This window comes from Serinus canaria, chromosome 27, assembly GCF_022539315.1.
Source record: "Serinus canaria isolate serCan28SL12 chromosome 27, serCan2020, whole genome shotgun sequence".
Classification (NCBI taxonomy): Eukaryota; Metazoa; Chordata; class Aves; order Passeriformes; family Fringillidae; genus Serinus; species Serinus canaria.
In genome coordinates this window covers 2399237-2421639 of record NC_066340.1, presented here as the reverse complement: position 1 = coordinate 2421639, position 22403 = coordinate 2399237, and the positions used below count along the sequence as shown (strand labels likewise).

Here is a 22403-nt window from a genome sequence, read left to right as displayed (position 1 = left end):
TCTGCTGCTCTGTCCCATGGCACTTCAGGGTGCTGCAGCTGGAGATGACCTTCTCTTTATTTAGAGTTTTGTCTTTAGCTTTGGAGATATCTGCAACAAACCAAAATGTTTGAGGGTGACCATGGTCTTGGCACAATCAGTGTCTCAGGGATGAAGGGCTGCCCTTGGGAGGGGGAAGCCAGAGTTCACATGGAGAGGAAGAAATGCATCCCCAGTGCTGAAATTTTGGGAGCTGTGGGTCAGCTGAGAGCCTCATCCCTGCACTTCCTGATCCCCATGCCTGGAAGGGGAGTATTAAGATGTTTCTTGTCAAATTTTACATCTTGACTTTCTAATTTGTAGTTCAAATAAAAACGAGACAAAAGATAATTTAGTCACTCCATCAACAGGGGGTACATTCCTACATCAGGATGAGGCTGAAAGGGTTAAAGCAAATGAAAAAAAGTGTGGAGAAGCTCCAGCCCTGCCTCAGCTCCTTGGAGAAGAAGGCTACACCATCATCATCAGGCTCCTGACAGCCAAGGTACAGCAAAGTTCGAGATCCATTAGAGAGCCTGTAATTATTTATAGGGAGGAAAAAAACCCAACCTACATCGTGAAAATCAGATGGCACAGCAAACAAATGCACTGAGCTTTGGCAAAAGGGCTCTGAAAACCCAAAGTGATTTATGGTGAGCCAGGCTGAGGCTCAGCGGTGCCACAGAGCTGCTCCTGGGGACCTGGCTCTGACAGCAGCAGGGAAAGGGACTCCTGGTGTGGACAGGAGGGATCTGCTGCTCCTGGGCCACCTGCTCGTGTTCCAGGATCTCTAATCCCAGAAGTAGCTCAGACTGGGACTCTCTGCTCCTGGCTTCCCCCTCCCTGGCAGCTGGTGGCCCTGGAGCCTCCTGCAGGCATGGAAGCGTGCTGTGCCCCCACTTCTGCATCCTCCAGCCTCTGCCAGGGGCAGCACGGGGCCAGCCCCACCTCTGCTTCTTGGCACCAATTCCGTGTTTGAGTGGAGGCAAAGCAGCGAGCAGGAGCTGCTCTGGGAGGCAGGAGCCCCTGGGTACCCGCTCCAGAGCAGAGGGCTCTTGGCCAGAGCAGTTCCCTCCCAGCTGGGCTCCAAAGCTCAATTAGCAGTTTTGGGAAGTGCTTTGAGAACCTCTGCAAAGGCAAAATGTGATTATATAACGTGTCTAGACAGAGAATTCCTCGGGGCGGGCAGCAGGAGGCTTTTCTATCTCCTCTCCTGTGTCAGCACTGTGTGGCCCCGCTGAAAGGTTCTGGGAGCTGCTAAAATATTAACAACGATGACAGCGACAGCCCAGCTCAGACTTTTGCACTTAAAATTGTTGATCTTAGCACAAGGCTAAGCACCAAGCACGGCAGCAGAGGCGCCTTTGCCTGGCGGCACCTCGTGCTCCAGCTGCGATGACTGAGGAGCAAGGAGCGTCTCCCTGCCATCCCCTCCCTCCATCCCGCCCTTGGCTCGGCTTCACCCTCCTGGAGCAGCCGGGCATGGCCGAGGTTCTGTCCCTCGCTGCTGGCCCTGGGTCGGACCAGGGGCTCTGCCATGGGCAAAGAACTGCAGCCCTGGGGATGTCACCTCCCTGGGGAGCCGGGCGGTCTGTGCCACTCAGGGTGGGGGTCTGAGACCTGACCCGCTGTTCTCCGGGGCGCTGGTGGCGCACGGCATCCCAGTACCCTGAGAAATTCAGGTGTCCTCCCCACAGCCCCGCGGTGTCACCCTCCTTTGCGCCCCTAGCCACACACCTCAGCGACCCCCCAAACCCCCCGGAAAGAGCCTGGGAAGCTCCTCTGTCCCGACCGTCCCAGCCCGGGGCAGCCGTGACCGAGGGGTGCGCGACGGGAGGATGCCCCCGAGCCTCCAGCACCGCTGCGGGATGCAGCTGCGGGATGCAGCCCCGCGATGCAGCTGCGAGATGCAGCCCCGGAATGCAGCACCGGGATGCAGCTGCGGGATGCAGCACAGGGATGCAGCACCGGGATGCGCCGCCGCCGTTCCCCCTCCCACTCCGTGAGGGCGCGCAGCGCCGAGGGGGGGTTGGACCGCGGCGGCGCGCGCGCTGCCTTCATCCCCCCCCCTTCCTCCTCCTCCTCCTCTTCCTCCTTCTCCTCCTCCTCCGAGAGCGCGCTCCCACGGCCGGGAGCGAGAAGCCGGCGGGAGGATGCTGCAGACGGCGGCGGAGCCGGGCGGCTGGGCAGGTAGGACGGGCGGGCTGCCGGTACCGGCGGCCGCGGGGCTGGGCTGTGGGCACGGGGAGTTTCAGGCTTCGGAAAGTTGTGGGTGGTGGTGGGGATGCGCTGGAAAGGCCCCGGAATTCGGTATCGGGGCCAGATGTTCGCCCCACTCCCCGCGCTCCATCCCGGCCGCAACGGGACACGGGGCGGGGGCGGCGGGGGCGGCGGAACCCCGGCCCCGCTGACCACCGGACGGGTCAGGAGGGAAACTTCTCGAGCGGAACCTTAGCGAGGCCCCCCTGTCCGGCACGGGGCTGAGGCTCCCACACCGAGCGGGTCCCGGTAACCCCGGCTCGTCCCGTAACCCCCGGGGTGGGCGGCGTGGGACCCCCACGGGCGTGTGCGGGACCGGGCTCTGCGGCAGCACCCGGCCGTGGGCGGCGTTGGCCCAGGAGATGTCGGGGTTGCTGCCCAAGAGGGGCAGGGGGCGGAGGAGCTGTGCTTGGGCCCCTCCGGGCCCGGCTGTGCTGTCACCGTGCACAGCACACCTCGGAGCTGCACGGGTCCCTGCTGGGACCGGGACTTGGAGAGCTGCGCTGGGAATGGAGCCGAGGTTCTGGCTGCCTCCACGGGGACTCTTGGCTCTTACGGAAAGGACCTTCAGAGAGCTGCACAAAAGCTCTTTCTGTTGGCTCAGTCTCCGGGTGGGAGCAGCCCGGTCCCCTGGTCCAGGAATGTGGAGGCAGAAGCGGATTGACCGCTCTCCCCCGGCCATTTCCAACAGACTTTGCTGTTAACTTGGAGCACCAGCGAGTTACGGTGGAAGCTTTTAAGGAGTTTGTATGGGGTGGGCAGGGCCGGGGCTTGCTCTGCCCCAGAGCAAACCCCGCGGATCCCGGCACAGGGACGTGCCCGTGCCTGCCCTTGGCAGGGCGGTGAGCGCCGGTCCTGCTGGATGGGCGGGTGGGAAAACAACATCTTGGCACAACAGGCTGCGATTTGTTTGCAGAGCAAAATTTGAAAGTGCTGCTTAAACAGAGGAGATGATTCTGTGTGGAGGATGAGGGATCTAGAGCCTGGCATTGCCAGGTTGATCCACCAGTGTGCACTGGCACCTTGCTGCTGGAGCTGCTCCTGAGAGGGCTGGATGTGTCTGTGGGTCCCCACGAGGTATGGCAGCACCTCTGCCCCACAGGGAGCAATTTTGGGTGAAAATGTGAGGCAGGAGCTGCCCTGCCCTGCTCTGCACTGTGCACACATTGGCTTCACCCCCTGCTTACCTGGGATGTCTGAGTGGGGAGTGGAGATGTTTGTGTCTGCCTGAAAATAGCACCAAAGGGCAGTCTGTGTGAGAGCCTGCAGATAAATGAGGCTCTGTCCCAGCTGCCAGCCTGGCTGGGAGTTTCTTCAGCCACTGCCATCCAAATAAATCACCATTGACTTTTTTTGAAGTGACTGCAGGTGTTTTCCAGTGGAGCATCCAGCCCAGTGGCTTTGCTGAATGTTTGTCACTTGTGTGGAAGGGCTCCGTGGGGATGGAGGAGCTGTGTTGGTCCCTTGGTAGCTGCCAGTGTGATTCTGCTTGGCCAGAAACTCTCCAGCCAAATGCAGAGTTCAGGGCAGGGTGATGATACCGTGTGCTGTGGATTTTGTGCTTGCTCTGTAATCTGCCACGTGCATTGGAAAAAAGGCTGCTGTGAGCCTGGATGTGGCTCTGTCTGTGAATGCACAGAGCAGGATCTGCGTTAGCAGGGCTGTGACGTCATGCCAGGCTGTGCCTTCCCGCTGTGAGCCTTGTACACAAGCATCCCTGAGCTCCCATTCCTGAGCATCCCTGAGCTCTCACCCCTGAATTCCCACCCCTGAGCTGGCATCCCAGAGCTGGCATTGCTGGGCTCCCATCCCTGAGCTGGCATCCATGAGCTCCCACCCTTGAGCTGGCATCCCTGAGCTCCCACCCTTAGCTGGCATCCCCAAGATCCCATTCCTGAGCTGGCATCCCTGACCTGGCATTCCTGAGCATTCCTGAGCATCCCTGAGCTCCTATCCCTGAGCTCCCCTTCCTGAGCTCCCATCCCTGAGCATCCCTGAGCTCCAGTTCCTGAGCTCCTATCCATGAGCTCCCATCCCTGAGCTCACATCCCTGAATTCCCATTGTTGAGCATCCCTGAGCTCGAACCCCTGAGCTCCCATCCCTGAGCTCCCATCGTGCTTGACTGAGGCTCCAGAGTGGCTGCTCTCTCTCACTGCTCAACTCTGACAGAGCAGCAGCCTCTCCATGGAGAAATTGGGAGGCTGTTTAATAGTTCCAGAAGCTATAGACATTTTTGGGAGCTGGTGGCTCACTGGCCTCAGGGCTTGGACCCCAGTGCTGGACTGTGGAGGGCTGCATGTCCTGGCCATGCTGGGTGAGGGTTGGGGTCTGGCTGCTCAGGCTGCTCATCCTGCTGGAGTGGGCTCAGAGCAGCCATGCCATGCCATGCCATGCCATGCCATGCCATGCCATGCCATGCCATGCCATGCCATGCCATCCCATCCCATCCCATCCCATCCCATCCCATCCCATCCCATCCCTCCCCACCTGCCTGCCTGATGTTCTCTACACTGTTTCTGGGGTTCATGTTCTGCCCAGCATTCCCAGCTGTCCCAGGACAAAGTGCCTGTGGGGACAGGGACAGGGATATGGACAGAGCTCATTCTGCCTGCACCCACCTGCTGTTCATCCCCCTGGGCTGGCAGGAATGTGCAGAGCCTGGAGTGATGCTGTGGCCCACCTGGCTGTCGCCATCTACAGCAATTCCAAAATTCCAAAACCACTCCTTGAGCATTGCCTGAGCATCCTCAGACATCAGCTCCTAAAGGAACCCTGGTCTTTGGGCTCTTACTTGTTGTATTTCTGGGGATCTTCCTCTTGTTTGGCTTTTATCTAATGTTTCTGGGGAGATCAATGCATTTCTACGAGTGCACAACACAAGTTTGGTATTGACTGAACCTTTGCAGGGATGTTCCCCACCCAGCACTGGGTATGTCAGTCACATTGTTTTACTGATGAATTCCCAGGGCTAAAAGCAAACCTGCTGTGGAAGCACCAGAGAGTCTCCAAAACGTGCCAGACTTACATATTAAAAGGGCAAAAATTCCCTTTCCAAGCCCTGCAGCCCTTCCAACTGCTTCTCCTCAGCTCAATCAGGACTGGAGTTTGAGTGTTCCAAAGCCAGAGCCCTCAGCTCTGCAGCTCTTTAATCATTTCTAGGGATGATAAAAATGCAAAAATGTGCTCCCAGAGCAGAATAATGAAGCCCATGAGGGTCTATTTGTCAATTTAGCAACGATATTGTGATGTACTAAGGCTGTTTCTTAGTATGATGTTCTGAGATTGCCTCCAAAATAGCTCCATAATTTCTGTGTCAGAAAGCCCCTGTCAGGAATTATGTCTGTGCTCTCAAGGAAACCCAGGCTGCAGCTGCACCCTAACAACTGCTCCATTTCTCTTAGAAATACAACAATTTCCTTGCCAGTCATCTAGGGGAACCTGCAGATTGAGGAGCCATGAGCTGCTCTGTGAGCAGGGGATGCCCCAGCTGTAACAACTGCTCCATTTCTCTTAGAAATACAATTTACATGCCAAAGGGAACCTGCAGATTTAGGAGCCATGAGCTGCTCTGTGAGCAGGGGGTGCCCCAGCTCCTGTGGGAGCTTTCCTGGTGCAGGTGTTGGCATTTCAGGATGCCCTGGCCATGGCAGCAGGGCTGGCACAGGCACACCAGGCTGTGGGCACAGGGGGAACTTTGCTCTGCGTGTCTGTGGGGTGTTCCCCAAGCATTCCTGAATTCACAGGGGCTGAAGACACAGAGAATCCCTCGCTGTCAGAGGGTTTATGGTTGGTTTTTTACAATCCCCACCACTTTTGCCCCTGCAATGTAAACAGCCCTTTCTCCAGGATGAATTCCCGGCAGGGTGCCAGGCAGAGGGGCTGCTGGTGGGCTTGGGGCCCTGCAGGGGTGGGCTCAGCAGGAGTCCTGGTCATGGGGGAGGCTTCTGGGGGAACCTGTCTCTGGAGAGGGCTCTGAGCCCTTGATACAGAGCAGATCTGTGCTGCTTTGAAATGGGAACGTTCGAGTCGTGATTTTCTCTGGCCTAATTATGGAATTTTTTTTAATTAGTTGATAAGAAAGATCACTGGGAAATTGCAAAGGAAACATTTTGAGGTGAAGCCCTAATCTGTGCCTGGGTCTGCCTGCAGTCAGGAGCTGCTCCAGCTGCTGGACCTTGCCCAGGCAGCAGGGGCTGGGCTCGGGGTGCTGAGGGAGCTGGGCATCCCTGCTGCTTCCTTTGGTGAGGTTCTGGGTTCCTCTGGTGTGATCCTGGCAGCTCTGTGCCAGCTCTGCTCACTCCTCCGCCTTGTGCCCAGCCAGGGGATGAGCTGGGGGCTCTCTTGGGAATCAGGCTGATGCCACTCTGTCTCCAGTTTGGGTATTTCTGGGGCATCTGGCCACTGGCTCTCGCTGTGCATCAGGGGGGTGAAGGAGCTGTTGGATGTGGGGTGGGTTTGGCCTGTGTAGGATCATAGGGGGTTCTCATCTTCCTCTCACCCCCAGTTCTGAGAGCTCTGCTGCCTTGGAGCTGGGAGAATTCTGCCCTGGGGACATCTTCGGTGACATCTTTGTGAAACCACGGGGCAAAGGGCTAAGAGCTTTTTTTGGAGGATATTCTTCTCTTTATCTGTTGAAGCAGGAGTGACTGCATGGAACCAATGATTTGCCTCTTGCCAGCTGCCACTTGGCTCTTGCAGGTGCCACTGTGCTGCTGCCCTGGGTGTCCCTGCCAGGACCAGGACCAGGACCAGGACCAGCGTGGCAGAGATGCCAATGGCCACCACTGGTGCTGACTGGAAACCAGCAGGGCAGCACCCCAGCCTCCTGGCTTTGGTGGGTGTGGGTAACTTCTGGCACATTTTTAGAGGCTTGGGGTTTTTTTTTCTAAACTTTGTGTGGTTTGCTGCCCTTGGCTTCCTCAGCCAGGTGCCCAGGGGGCGTCAGTGCTGTTTGTCTTGGTCGGAAGTGCTGCTGCTCTGCTCGTTTGAAGGGCTGAAGGCACAGAGCCGGTCTGTGCTCTTCTGAGGAGCCTGAAACACTTGTAGGAAAAAAAAAAAAAATCATAAAATTCCCAAACAAGGGGAGCTTGTTATGGTGCCAGCAGGAGACTGGGAGTGGCACAGAGCGGCTGCTGGGGTGGGGCAGTGGCTGCCCCCGGGGCAGGTTCCTCCACCTCAGAGCCCTCCCACCCAGAGCTGGCTGTGCTTCCTCTCATGCAAAGCCAGAGCCTATAAATATCCCAACTCCAAATTTTCAAGAAGTATTAGGAACTCTCCAGGCTTATTTTTGAGGGCTGTTACGAAAGGGTTTTAGAGGATTAAAGCTCTCCCAGATTAATCTGTGCTCAGCAAGGGCAGTGCTGGCACCCCAGGCGTGGGATGCAGGGGGTTCACCATCAATCCTGGGCTCCCCACTCCCCATCTAGCTGGGAGATGGGGCAGCTGGGCTGTGGGGCAGTGGGGGACACTCCTACAGAGCCAAGTTCCCTGTCCCCCACGTCTCCCAAGCCCCCCAGACCCAGCCAGCATCTGCAGGGCTGCAGGTTTGCGCAGGTCAATGTCAAATTTCTGTTCCCTCTGGTTTCCAGAGGAGCTAATTAGCCAACAGGTGTAATAACAATTTAATAAGTGTGTCAAAGAAGTGAGCCAGTTGTGGTGTAGAGCACACTGTGCATTTGGAGGAGTATTCCAAGGGCTGGGGATATGCCAGATGGGAAAACAGCAATTCCCTTGTCCAGGCTGGGGTCTGTCCATCCTGGGGCTGTGCAGGAGCTCAGTCCTGGACTGGAGCTGCTGCAGAGCTTGGGGAGGGACCTGGGACTGGCACTGCAGGGCTCACAGCTGTGCCAGAGTCTCACCTTCCTGGTCAGGAGTGGAGGAGATGGTGACTTGTGTGCTCCATTGCCACTGGAAGGCAAAATCAGTGCCAGAGTCTTGGGGCAGGATGGGCACTGAGCAATGCAGGGATGAGGCAAAGGGGTTTAGAGACCCCTGGCAGCCACCTGCACCTCCAGTGCTGCTCTGCTGCCAGCACTGCTGCAGTGCCACTGCTGCTCCCACGGGCATGGGGCTCTGGACTTCCTCCCAGGGAAGTGCCAAGGTGGCTTCTGGTGGCAGAAAATCAGCTCCAGCACCTGCTGGCTCTTGGCATCTGCTGGGAAAACTTTTCAGTTTGTCCTTGGGGGCATTTCTCCTCCTGAGGACTTGGGCAAACCCTCTGGCAATAGCACAGTGCTGTGTGGCAGAGATGCTGGCAGGTGGCAGGATGCCCCTGAGTGCCCTGGGAGCAGCTCCTCACTGGCCACCCACCCCAAGGAGCTTTTCCTTCTCCTGCCAGGGGTGGGAACCCATTCCCAGCTGAGGGATTGCTGGCTGTGGAGTGACAGATGATGCAGGATCTTTGGGGGTCAGGGTGGTGTGATGCTGTGGTGCCAGGCAGGATCCCTACTGGGTCTGGTGGAAGGTGGTCTCAGGTCTTGAGGGGCTGCAGAGGGTTGTGGATGGCCCTGCTGAGACAGAGACTCTGCCCCCAGCACAGGGATCCTCATGTGGGCAGGGCAGGCAGGGTCACAAAGAGCCTCTGTGGAGGATTTGGCCTCTCCCTGCCTGCCCTGGCTCCAGCAGGGCTTTGATGGGTGTAAATCAGTAACAGAGAGCAGGAAATCCTGCAGAACCCAGACCCTGCACTGCTGACCCTCTCACCCTGTCACCCCCAAACCCCCTCCCGCAGTGGGGTCAGGCACTGGCTGCCCAGCACTGCCCACTGCCAAGCTGGGTGCCAAAAATCCTGCCTCTCTTCACCTGCTGACAAGGCGTTGGAAAAGGGAGAATTCTTTAAAACATAAAACAAATAAAATCAGGTCTTCTGGTAAGGGATTAAATGGGGGCCCTCAGCTGTATTTATAGAAGGTTCAAAAGTAAATCTGTTCCCAGACTGAATAAATATTTTGCTCAGGCAGGCACGAGCTCCAGTTCATCTGTCTTGCAAAGACTTGAGTGAGAGGGGAATTGATTTTCTCCCGCCTGAATAAGGCAAGCGCCTCTCAGACCCAGATAGGGAGTGAAGTCCCATTATCGGCTGAAATGGGGAAGCAGCTGGGAAATCATTAAAGAGAAAGCAAAGACAAAGCTGCTTTAAGGAGGTGACAATTCTGTCCTCCGCGGTGGCTGGGGCTGCCACCCCTGAAGCTGCTTTGGGGCGGTGTCGCTCTGCCCCCACGAGAGAGTTTGGTGGCGCTGGGTGACATTTTGAAGGAGCCCGTGGGAGATGGGAGTGGCTGGCGCTGGTGGCGTTGGTCACACTGGTGGTGAGATTGCCCAGATCCCTGCTCAAGGGATGGCATGGGGGCACCTGTGAGTGGCTCCCCTGGATGGAGGGGATGCATCCAGGTGTGGTGGCAGTGCCAAGGACATTGACCTCGTTCTGCACTCCTGCACGGATCACCTGGAGGTGCCGACACAGGGCTGGAACTGCTCTCACAAGCCGGGTTGCTGCTCTCATACGCCTGCTGTGCTGTGGCTGCCCTGTCTGTAAGGATGAGAGGAAACTGCTGGCACGTCCCTATCGCTGTCCCCAGCCTGCAGGATGCTGCCATTGGTCCTCAATGATGCAGGTGGTCCGGGCAGAGTTTCCTCTGGCAGCACCGGGTGCTCAGCACAATTCCAGCTCAAAGAGCTCCTCAATTCCAGCCGGCACCTGGTGTTTGCAGACATCGGTTACCGCCAAAAGAGAGCTCAGTGCTTTGCTCTTGATCAAGGCAGCTGCCAGGCCAGTGCCAGGGCGGTGTGAGCTGCTCAGCCGGGGCTGCCGGGGCTGCCGAGGCTCCCGGGCCTCCCGGAGCTACCGGGGCCACCGGGGCTCCCCAGCTCCCCGCGGCTGCAGCGCTCCCCTTGCCTTCTCCCAGGTCAGAAAGGAAACACTAGAAAGGAGAATGAAGAGCAAGCCAAAGCCCGTGGCAGTGTTTTCCAGCTTCTCCTCCCTGTTTTCCGTGGCAGAACCACATCAAACCTTGCCTGCAAGAAGGTGCCCAGCCCCAGGTGGGTGCCTGGAGCTGGGACGCGGTGAGGGAGCGGTGGCGGTGCCTGGCGAGAGTTTGCTGGGTGAGCTCTGTCCGCCCCGCGCTAAAAAAAGGCACGAAATGAGCAAAATGATGCTCTGAGTCACAAATCGTTCACCCGCTGCTTTAGTCACCAGCGCTCCCACACCGGGGGACGCTCGCTGAGGGGGCACAAACCGAGCTGTCACCGCGTTCAGTGGATGTGGCCGAGAGCAGCGGGGAGCTCCTGCTGCACTCACAGCTTCTGACACCACACGGACCATCCGCGGCCACAGGAGCTGCTCAATTAATGACAACTCCCTGATGAATGCGCTGATTAATCGCGGCCGTGTGCTGCCGGGACGTGCTGCGTGCGGAGGTGGTGGCAGGGGACAGCTGCAGTGTCGGGTCACTGTCCTGGCGTCTGTCCTCCCACGGGCACACCGAGGGTGGCACTCCCTGCTTAGCCCCCCCAGGGGGGCTCTGTGCCTCAGTTTCCCGACTGCCGCTGCTCCCCAGTGTCCCCCACCCAACACGGCGCTGTTTTAACCCGCCGTGCCGGAGCCAAGCGTGTGTGAAAGAGCCTGTCTGAGCTCAGGGAAGAGCCATAAAGGGCCTATTTATGGAGCTGGCTCCTCACAATGTTTTCAGACACAGCCCTCGCATGTTTTCATAACAGCAACGCCTCCGCCTCTCGCCGGCTCCGGCGGCGCTCAGCCTCCCTCCGCTGTCCCCCGCACGCCCCGGGGAACCGGGAGCCCTGGCAAGGGGCTGGAGGCTGCGGAGCTTCCCCTTGGCATCCCGGTGCAGCCCCGAGGCAGCTCCAGGGCCGTGCCTTGGCCGCCTGTCCCGTGCTGGCAGCGGGCTGGCGCTGTGCCCGGCAGGGGCGCGCTCGGGCCCTGGCACGGCCGGGCTGCAGACGGAGCTGTCAGCGGCCCCTCTGCCCGGGCTGCCTCGCCACCGCCTCCCCATTGCCTGGGGTAGGAAAATCAACCACAAACATCAGAGGTTTGTGTCCAAAAAGGAGACAGAGGAGTCCTTTGACTTTATTTGGATAAAAGGAAAGGCCATGGGACATTCCCCTGGGGTCTCTCCAATTTTTGGAGGATGCAGCCTCCCTTTTTATCCCAATTTCCCACATTTCCCTCTCTCTTTCCCCTTTGGCTGAGGTACTTGAGAGGTTCAGACTTCCCAGAACACCTGATACCAAAGACTTCTCTCTAATGTATAAACCTTTCCTTTTAATTTTTAATTCTTACTCAATTTAGGGGTTTTTCTTCCCCATTATTTCTTTCATCTTTCAATGTCTAATTTCATTTCTCAGCAAACCTAAATATCTTTTTCCATTCATCAATCAGTGGAATCCTTCCCACTGTTTCTTTTATTTCCCAGTGCTGGTTTTATCTACCAGCAGACCCCACAGCTTGTTTGGAAAGACCAATCTGCTATTCCTCTCACTGGAATTCGAGCAGCAGCTCCCAGGTTTCCACCCTGGGAATGCCCTGAGGAAGGAGCAGCCTCTGCCCCAGCCATGGCTCACTGGTGCAGCTTATATTGTCACTGTGAAGTTTATGAAAAATCCCTTCACCAGGATTTCTTCTCCTGGCAAGATGAGAAGCCTCAGCTTCTCCACGTTTTGTGATTTGGAGAATTGTTCACCCAGCATGTGAATTGTTTTAAATTAATGACCAATCCCAGTCCAGCTGTCAGGACTCTGCTCAGTCACGAGTTTTTATTATTCATTCTTGTCCAGCCTTCTGATGTCTCCTTTCTCTTTCTTTAGTATAGTTTAGTAGATAATTTTCTTTTACTATATCATAAAATAATAAATCAGCCTTCTGAAGACTTGGAGTCAGATTCTCATCTCTCACCTTGTCCTGGGGACCCTCATACCACCACAAGAGGTGTGAGCCATGCCCAGCCCATGGGAGGCAGGTGAGCACAGAGGGAGCAGGGAGAGATCTGGGAGTGAGCAGGGGTGGAGCTGTGTCCTGGCAGGGAAGTAAGCAACTTTTCATGTGTAAGAGCCAAAATGAGAGATGTGGGACTCCAGGTGGCTCTCCAAAATGCAGTTTATTCCATCCAAGGTGTTGCAGCAGTCCAGGGTGGTGGGTGACAGAGCTGTGCCCACAGCTGTCAGCTCCAGCTGCAGGCAGGCCTGCAGACCCTGAGTTTAGGTTACAATGCATTATACACTTTACTTTGCTGAGCATCTTAATATAGTAGAACCAATCTATACCTTAACTATTATCTATAGCCTATCATAACTATTGTAATTACCACATTCATGTCACTGTTCTCCAATCACTCACAGTCAGTACATTACAGTTTAAGGTAGAAGTTGTTTTTCAGTTTTCTTGCAGTAGAAAATTCTGAGACCTTTTTTCTACTTGCAACATCAGCAGGCTTGTTTGCCTGTGCTCTCTTTCTGCTTGGTAAAAACATCTTCTGGTTTGGGGTGGGTTTATCCTTTGCTCTAAGACATAAAAACCCTTCTAACTAACACACCCTTTGCTCCTTTTTTATCCAGACTGGCTTAGCAATTTTTTTCTTCTGTATCAAAACTTGCTTCCATCTCTATTCCTTCATCAAACTCTACATTCCAAAATCTTTCTGCCAAGCACACACATCTGTGAGATTTTCCTTGTCAAACTTTCATCCTTCCCAACATCATGAGTCCATTTTGGAGTTCCTTTCAAACAGGAGCTCTGACCCACCTGAGTTCATTAAATAACCTTGGTGGTGCTGCCCAAATAAACCCTGCAGCTGCCACCTGCACTGCCAGCCAGGGCTGGCTGCCCTCTGCCCTTCTGGGAGCAGAGGTTTCCCAGTCTAATTGGACACACGTGCTTCTCTGCTGACTCCAGTGGCCTCCAGCACAGCACAGGATTCTCACACTGCAGCAGCTGGGCTCCTGCAGCTTCATCCCAGTGCTGCAGGAGCAGGGCTGTGACTCCTGGGGCAGCCAGGAGAAACCAAAGCGTGGTGAGAGGAGGGAATGAATCCTGGCCATGCTTGTCACTGAACTGATTAAACCCGAGCTCTGAAACTCTTCTTCTGTCCTCTAGCCAGTGAGCAGTGTATAACTTCATTCCTGCACATCCAGGAGATGCTGAGGGATGTGGGCAATTCATTATCATCTGTCCCATTTCATTTCCCTGCCTGTCAGCTCTGGCATCCTGCTGTTCACACACAAGTCAGGGTTTCAAGGTGTGAACTGAGGCTGAAGGCCAAGGCTCCTGCAGCACAGTTCTTGCACCCTCATCACTCTTGGGGACCCCCAGCACCACATGGGGGGCCTCAGGGGTTTCGTGGCACCCCTGGGTGTGGCATCATCATCACCAAACTCAAGGCTTTAGGGGCTTGACTGTCAGCAGGGACCTCATGTGCTGGGTGTGCAGCATCCTGGGGACCCCCAACCCTCAGTCAGGGGAATGCAGAAGTCAGGGATGGTTTTAATTGGGTTCTGATGCCCCTCTTAATGATGGCTCTGGTGCCACCGTGCTGTCCCCTGTCAGACAGGTCCTTCCTGCTGTCCCCCCAGGCTCCTCTGCCCAGCCCCAGGGCAGCAGCAGTGGGTCCTGCTGGGCTCTTGCCTCAGATCCTGGTGACTAATTGCTCTGCAGAAAGCATTTCTCACAAGTTTCTTTCATAAGAAACGGTAACAAGGCTTTGATTTAGCTCTTCTTTTCCATCCTCCCTGTCTTTTTTTTCTCCCTTCCTACCCCAAATGCAGAAGCCCCTTTGATCGTGTGGGTAACAAGCATCTCTGTTTGTGCTGGGGAGCTGTCACTGTGCTAACATGACAGCACAGTCTCCTTGTCACCTCACACACAATGAATTACTCCTTCCACTCTTTCTTTGCTCCATCTCTGGGGTAAATTACTGCTCCCAGATGGGCTCGTCACCCAGTGGAGCATCCCTAACCTCTGAGATGATCCCTGCCCTGCATGGAGTGCTGGCCATGCAGCTCACCTAAGGCTGCAGCAAAACGTTGGAGTGGGGAATTGTCAGCCTAGCTTGGAAGCAAATTGCTTTGCCAATTTATTTTCTTTCTTGTGTATGAACATATTTTTCTTAAAGGGATGCTGTCACATTAAATATGGAGCTGCCAACTGCAGGCATTAAAAAATCATGGGTCGTCCCATTTTCCTTCCTCCCACTCTAAATTCTGAGAAAACAATAAATTGGGGGTTCTTTTTACTTGTCATTTGCCTTTCAGCTTGAGATGCTCCTGCAAACTTTTCCCAGCAGCTGGGAGGTTTGGGAGCTTCAGCCAAGTGCCAAGTGCCATGGATCTGGGGCAGAGGGGCTGGCACTGGGGTGGCCCCTCAGCCACATCGGGGTGTCCTGCTGTCCCTGGACCCCTGGGGGTCCCCAAGGGCAGACCCAGAGCAGTCCTGGTGCTCAGGAGCCTCCCCTGCCACCACAGCTGATGGGACTGAGCCATGTGCTGGTAAGGAAATCTTCCCCAAATCTGCCCGTGAAGGGCACTGTCCACTGTCAACAAGTGGCCTGGACACTGTGTCACTTTGTCACATCTCCTGTGACAGATGCAGAAAGTCCCTTGCAGCCTTTTATGTTTCCAAGCCCTTTTTTTTAGGGAAGGTCATGGAAGTAGTGTTGTTGCACTTGGACAAAGTGTGTTTCTGTGCAGCCCCTGCTGAGGTGGGGAGGGGAATCAGGCATTGTCACACTGAACAACTTCATGGAAGTTTCTGGAATGTGTGTCTGATGGATCTGGGATGGGAGCACATCTGATCTGGTGTCAGGTATCAGAAATCTCTCATATGTAAGAGATCTGATTGAAAGCAGGTTCCAGATGGGGCTGGGTCAATGCTTTCCCTTTTTTCTGCTGCAGCAAATCTCCCTCCCACAGCTGCAGGTAAGGATAAGTCTCTTGCTACTCTTTAATATTTAAGAAAAAATCTCTTCCAAAGCTGCACTGTACTGCAGGCTCACAGCTCAGCAGGGCTCAGCTGCCCCCCAGCCCCACCACGTGGGCTCCAGAGCCTCCCCCAGCAGGGTGTTTGATAACATTGATTTTAATAAAGCTCTGGGCTTGTTTTGATGGACACATCCAAAGCACTACATGGATTTAAACAGATCCCATTGCAAATGTCTCTATCTGATACCCCTGGCGTGACCAGACTGCAAATGTCACTTGCTTAGCACTATCAAATATTTAATTTGCCTTGTAATAGAGGAGCCTTTGAGAGCTCCAGCTTAAGCTGGAGGTCTCCTGTTAGCCAGCAGCTCTCCACAAATTCACTTAAAAGCCAATTTCTGCCCTGAAAAGCTCCTGACCCAGATGTGGGAGTGAGGGGAGCTGGGAGGGAGGACTGTGCCCACCTCTGCTGTGGGACCTGCTGGAACCCTGCTCATCACTGTAAGTGCTCATGGTGGGTCCTCACCTCTGCCAGGGGAACTCGTGGGTGGGGAAAGGGGATTGGCAGTGCCATCCCACGGTGTTTGTGCCCATGCTTGTGGTGTTGTGCCTCCAGTGGCACCGCTGCTGACCTTGCTCTCCAGGCCTGCAGTGGGGGTGGAGGTCCCCAGGAGCTGGCCTGGGTCTCATTCTGGATCCTGCGCTTGTGGAAAATCATCTTTTCTGGGGATTTCCCTGTGGCAGCTTCAGCCAACAGCGAGGGGAGCACGAGGTGCTGCCAGGGCTCAGAGTCTCCCTGGGCATCACCAGGTTCTCTGTGCTTTATTTATTGATTTATTTATTTATTATATCACACAGTGGTCCTGTGGGACCTGGCTCTGCCCTAACCTTTGTGCTGACCACAGGAATCCTGAAGGATGCTGTGATCTTGGCAGGTTCTCCTCATCCAGCAGAGATCCTGGGGATGCACAGCCAGTGAGGGGGTGAACCATGGAGGCTCAGTCCTTCCTCTCCCACTGCTCCCTGCTCTGTGCTCACACCTAGAGCCAAACCCACGGCTGGAATGTCTCATTCCCCGCTCTGCTGCTTTCCCTGCTGGGCTGAGAGCAGGTGGCACTGCCCAGGTTTTGCTTCCCAGAGCAGACAGGCAGAGAAGCAGCGCTGCTTCCTCCCTCCATGGTGTCTCCTTCAGCTGGGTTTCAGCTGTCCTCGCTGCCCGGGAGCGGGGCTGGGATCTGCTGATTCAGGGGACAGGCAGCCCTGAATGCGGTGTTAATGATCTTGATGTGCAAAGGAGAGGACAGGCGCAGTGGCACCGGGGGATGCTCCCTGCCCTCCCTGGAGGCTGCAAGATGTCCCACTGCCCTTCAGCCTGTGCCAGCGGGGCTGAGGGGAGCCCTAAGAGCATCTGAGGGTAAGAGCTGGGCATCTGGGGGGTCAGAACTGAGGGTTGTGGGTGGTCTGAGCCCTGTGTGTGCCAGGAGCCAGCCTGCAGTCCAGAGCCCTTGAGGAGAGACAGCTCACACTAATCCTTGCTCTGATGGTTTATGGACTGATCCTAAAATGTGCCTCGCAGTGGCATTAGCAGAGCATATGGCAGGGTTTGGGGGCAGCTGGTTTATGCAGTGTTATGAAATGCTGGAAGCCACGGCCAGGCCCTCCAAAACCTGCAATCTGCCTGGGTCTGCTCAGGCCAGCACACTGGAGCATCTCCTGATGCCACAGCAGGACCCCTGGGCCACCTCCATGCCCAGAGCAGAGCCCCCTGTGCCCTTCCCATCCCTCCCCCAGCACCCAGTGCCTCTTCAGGAAGTTACACAGGGAATTTACTGCCCCCAGCCCGAGACAGCCCTGTTCCCCCATGTCCCCTGTCCCTGAGAGCTGCTGTCAGGTGACAGCACCCAGTGCCCCTTCAGGAAGTTACACAGGGGATTCTCCGTGCCCAGCTCGGAAAGCTGCCCCATTCCCCCATCTCCCTGTCACTGAGAGCTGCTGTCAGGTGCATCCGCCTGCTCTTGGCTCAAGGTGGCTCCTCCAGTGCCACCCCCTGCCAGCTGGCATGCCACCCCGCTGCCCCGCGTGACGCTCGGGGCTCTTTGGGACCCTGCTGAGCCACGGGCACCGGGACGTGCCGGGCTCTCGTCCGGAGGCTGCTGATGAGCGCTGATTTAGTGGCGATCGAACCGCATTGGAAGCGCTCCGTGAAACCCGAGCCAGGCGCCTGCAGCTCTCCAGGCACAGGGTGCGGTGCCCTGAGGTGGCACAAGGGCAGGAGCCGGCTGGGCTCGGCGGTGCCAAGGGCAGGGCTCGTCACCAGCACCAGGTAGGAGCCTCCTGTGCCAGGCTGGGGCGCCGGGTGCTGCCTTGAAGAGGGGTTGATGCTGAGCCCAGATGGGTGGGAGGGCTGGAAATCGCCTGTGCCGGTGGTGAGGGGTCTGTGAGGGTGGTGGGGATTCTGCTCCAGGGGGTCTAGGGGTCCCTGGTGGCTCTGGAGGGGGACACAGCCAGGTGTGGCAGTGCATGGCAGTGGCAGGATGGCAGAGCTGCAAAGCCTCAGGTGATGGGGTGCAGTGGTTTGAGTTGGGCTTGAGGTGTTGTGGCAGCTCTGGGGATCCTTGCAGGCGTGGGCAGGGACCATGAAACTGGTCCTTACTCAGGGGGTTTGAGACAATTTTGTGACAGCTCTTGGTGGCTGCTTTCATGCCAACACTTTCTTTTACTTCTCTTTTTATTTACTCTTGTGTGTACTCAGTGGGAGGCAAGGAAGGTGGATTCAGTAGAATGTAACCTCGTGAACGCAAAAAAGATTTTTTTCCCCCCAGATTTCTTGGTCTCTCACCAAGTTCATGCACTTTCTGTTCAGGTGGTGTTTTCCCTGATTGCTGAATGGAGAGTTAGCTCTTGTCAGGTCCCCTCAGCTCTGGGGGGAGGAAGGTTCTGGTCATGTGCATTGGCTCTCTTGAGTTCAGTTCAAATAAAAATCCCATGGGACACAAGTTGGTGATGGCAGGAGGGAGCACGAGGGTCCCTGCTGGGGTGGGACACTCAGAGAATATCCCTGCACAGATGTGCATGGGAAATTCTATCCAGGCTGGGATAACAGCACTCCCTGTGCTCAGGATGGCCTTTATTGGTCTGCCCCAGGTTATTCAGAATACAGGAAATTACACATAAATAATGGGAATAATATTGGGAATAATGGGAAAGGACCTGACCTGCATCAAACCTGCTCCCTCATCAGGATTTTGTAGCTTGGCCAGAGCCCCACTGCCCTGCTGAAGTATCTCATGCCCAGCCAGAGGCTTTTCTGGGATGCTGTGGGATGCTGTGGGGTGCTGTGGGATGCTGTGGGGTACTGTGGGGTGCTGTGGGATGCTGTGGGGTGCTGTGGGATGCTGTGGGGTGCTGTGGGATGCTGTGGGATGCTGTGGGATGCTGTGGGATGCTGTGGGATGCTGCTTCAGCACAGTGTGTGGGCATGGAGTCACTTGCAGTGACTGCAGCCTGTGCTGTTGTTTGTGGTTTCTGGAGTTTGCTTTGCATTCAGGAGCTGAGTAAAGGATGGGTCTCTTTCCAAAAATCAGCAGCCAAAGGGACATCCCCTGTGAGGCCTTGGCTCTGAGGGAAGGGCAGCAAGAGGTGCAGGTGGCAGGGTGTCATGGGGTCCTGGAAAGTGCCATTGGTGCTGCTCAGCCAGGTCAAATCTGGCAGTGATGGGGGAGTGGCAGCTCTGCCCCGTCCAGGAGAACCCTTGGAAGGCTACCCCAAACTTTGCAACTGTTTCTGATCCTCCTGCATGGAGGAGACAAAACCTCATCAGTCCCGGGGTGGGATGGCTGGTGGAGCTGGGGTGTGGTGGCCTTGTGTCCTGAGCTGGGTTTGGCTCAGAGCCCCTGAGTGTCACAGCCTTCACCTTGCCTTAGTTTCCCTCCTCTGAAAGGTAACAGCCCCCCCACCCCTCAGTCAAAAGTTCCTCAATGCTTTGCTGAAAAGGTGAAATCTGCCCCAAAGCAGGCGTCCCTCAGGGCATTGCCAGCCTGCACACGTGCCACAGCCTGTCCCTGTGACCTGTCCCAGCCACCAGCCACCCGTTTGTGGCCCTGACACCTGAGAAGCAGAACAGGCACAGAAGAAATTAAGTGAATGAGACAACAAGTGTGTGTGCAATTAGGGCAGACCTTCAAAAGCTGCCCCGGGGGCCGGGACAGGAGCTGCTGCCTAATCAGAGCAACAGCAGTGCCCGTTTTAAAGACGAGGGAGACTTTGGGGATACTTTGTCCACATAATGTTCCAATTTTAGCTCTGCGTCCTGGGATGTAATTGCATTAAAAATACCCGGGGAGGGGGAGGATGCCAAGGGCACCCGGCGACCTGCCTGGGCTGGCGTGTCCCCACCAGCGTGCCGCGTGTCCCTGAGGCCCCGGCTCACATTCCTGCTGCTGATCGTCTCCCAGATCTGCTTTCCGGTTGCTCTGTTAATGGTTATCCTGGGAAAGGCTCTGTTAGAGCCGCTGGGAGCACCTCCCTCTCCTTTGGGCTGGACGATGGATGGGAACACTCCAGGCTGCAGGAAGGTGTAGGATGGGGCTGAGACCCGCTGAGGAGAGGGGGGCTTACCCCGTGGGGGGGTGAGTGGCAGTGGCACTGCCTTCTGTCCCCGTTGTCCCCGGTCCCCGTTGTCCCCGTAGTCCCCGGTGGCGGCTCCGGGACGGGCGCGGAGCGGCGGCGCCACCGCGGGGCTGCGGCCGGGGCTGCAGCGAACCGAGCCCGCCCCGGCTGCCCGGTGAGCCCGAGAACCGAACCCTCCTATCCCGCGGGGTGCTGTGTCGGAACCAGCACCACCAGCGCGGTTTGGACAGCCCGAGCCGGAGTCCCCTGTGCGGTCCCTGCTGCCCCGAGTCCCGCACGGGCTCCGTGCAGCCGTGCCCAGGATGCCAGGCACATCCTGCAGGGCACCCTTGGGTGCTGCCCGGCCACCCACAGACGCCGCGGCCCCTGCCTTGGCCCCTTGCCGTGCCTGCGGGTGTTTGTAAGCCGCAGCTGGCAGCTCCGAGCCGGTAACTGGATCACAGGGCTCGGGTGACCTTCGCGCCTCCGAGGCTGCTCTGGATGTCCCAGCCCTCTCAGCCATCCCAGCTCGGGGTCGGGCGGCAGGAACGGTGTCCCTGCAAGGCAAAGGCTGCTGGAGGGCTGTCCCCAGCTGACCCCGGGCTCTCCATGGGCAGCTCTGCTCTGTGGTGTCGCTGGGGCTCTCTCAGGGTCTCTGCTGCTCAGAGTGACCCCGAGGTGTGTTAGAAAGTCTCTTTTCCCAGCCTGGCCATTGAAGAAGGAGTCAGAACTCTTCAGTTCTCAGTCTCAAGGTTGTTTATTGTTTCTTAGCTATAAAATTTTTTCTCCTGACCTGCCGAGGTCGCTCAGCAAGACAGTCAGGGGCATTCTGCCTGCCCTGGGGCAGTGTTATCTTTTTATACTAAAACCTACATGTACAATATTTACCATAACTTCCCAATACCTGTCACCTATGTTAGACAGTGAGCTTCTACTCTAAACCAATCTAAAAGTTCCAACATCACAGCAGAAGATGGAGGCCAAGAAGCAGAAAGGCTGGATATGCCCAGATTCCTCCATCTTGCCCCCTGAACCCCCATTCTAAAAACCCTAAAAATCTATTTTTCACCCCATGATAAATTCACTGCCATTCTACCTAAACTTTCGTGGCTTGCAGATCCTCATTTAAGGTTGGTAATTTTTTCCATGGGTCATAATCAAAGTCACAGGTGTCTTGGGCTCTGTGCCAGGGTCTCTGAGCCCCCTGGCAGGGGTTATGGCAATCCAGGAAAGCCAGAGGGATGTCCTGAATTCTGTCAGGGCTCCAGCTCATGGTGCAAGTTGGTCCCACAGAGCCCCGTGTGTCACTGTAGGACACGAAACAACACGAGCACACACTGCTGCTCTCAAGGTGAAGAAAAGGGAAGTTTTCCAAAAGTGACAGTGCCACCTCTCCAATGACACTGGACAAACCAACAGGCTATCAAATTTCTCTTCTTCTATAAGAGAATGCAAAACAATGAGTTATTTACAGGAAGTGGGTGAGAAAGTTTGCTGCAAGAATGTAAACCTCAGAAGGCTTAGAAAATCTTAAAAAATCAGAGCGACACCCCATGTTCACCCACTGCTGGTGCCAGTGCCAGTGCCAGCTGTTCTCCTGCCATGCTGGGGACAGGCTCTGGGACACCCTCAAGTCCTGCCAGCTGAATCTGCTGCCTGCAGAGAGATGGTTCCATCCTAGCTCTGCCTTGGGCCAACCCACGAGTGAACAGAGACTTGGCCTGACACAAGGAGTGTCGTCTGGAGCTGGAAACTTGGAAGAAGTGGGTTATTCTCTGCTCCAGGGAATTCTCACCTCCTGGCAATGCTGCTGGGTCACCAGGATACTTTCTGAAAAATCCCTTGGCCAGGATTTTTCTCCTGAGAAGCCTCAGAAAAGAAATGTGAAGAAATGTGAACAATAATTCTCTGATTGCTTGGATTGTGGTCTGGAGGTTGCTTACCAACAGGTGCATCTTTGATTGGTTCCATGTGAATTATTTTAATTAATGACCAATCCCAGTCCAGCTGTGTCTGGAATGGTCAGTCATGGATTTTTTTATTATCATCCTTGTCTAGACTTCTGAGGTCTCCTTTCCCTTTCTTTAGTATAGTTTTAGTATATAATTTCTTATAATATAGTATAGTGGATATAATATAGTGGATATAATATGATAAATCTAATATAATATAATGTATATAGATAATATAATATAATATAATATAATATAATATAATATAATATAATATAATATAATATAATATAATATAATATCACTATATATAATATACTATAATATATAATATAATATAATATATATAAATCAGCCTTCTGAGAACTTAGAGTCAAATTCTCATCTCTCACCTCGTCCTGGAGATCCCATCAACTCCACACTGCTGCTCACATCTTCTTGCCCAAATGCTGTTGCACTTGCTCAGGGATCCCCCAGATTCAGACAGCCACAGGTGTGGGACCTGTGTTGGGCTCTCCTGCCTCACCTGGCATCCCAGTATGATGTCAGTCACACCCAGTATATCCCAGTTACCTCCAGCATGCATCCAGTCATCCCTGGTTCTTCCAGTTTGTTTGCAGCATGATCCCAGTTTCTCTCAG

At 55.4% G+C, this 22403-nt stretch overlaps 1 protein-coding gene across 3 annotated transcripts in view; it reads left to right on the top strand.

Moving 5' to 3' along the window:
- The first annotated feature begins 2062 nt into the window (after positions 1-2062).
- Positions 2063-22403, top strand: part of ZNF385C (zinc finger protein 385C) — a 63332-nt gene continuing 42991 nt past the window's right edge. For 2 of the 3 annotated variants that reach the window (XM_050985604.1, XM_050985603.1), the window contains exon 1: positions 2063-2208. In XM_050985604.1, coding sequence (XP_050841561.1) covers positions 2172-2208 — 37 coding nt within the window. In that variant the 5' untranslated portion in view covers positions 2063-2171. The remainder of the gene's footprint in view (positions 2209-22403) is intronic. The other variant, XM_030231210.2, reaches the window with a different exon arrangement.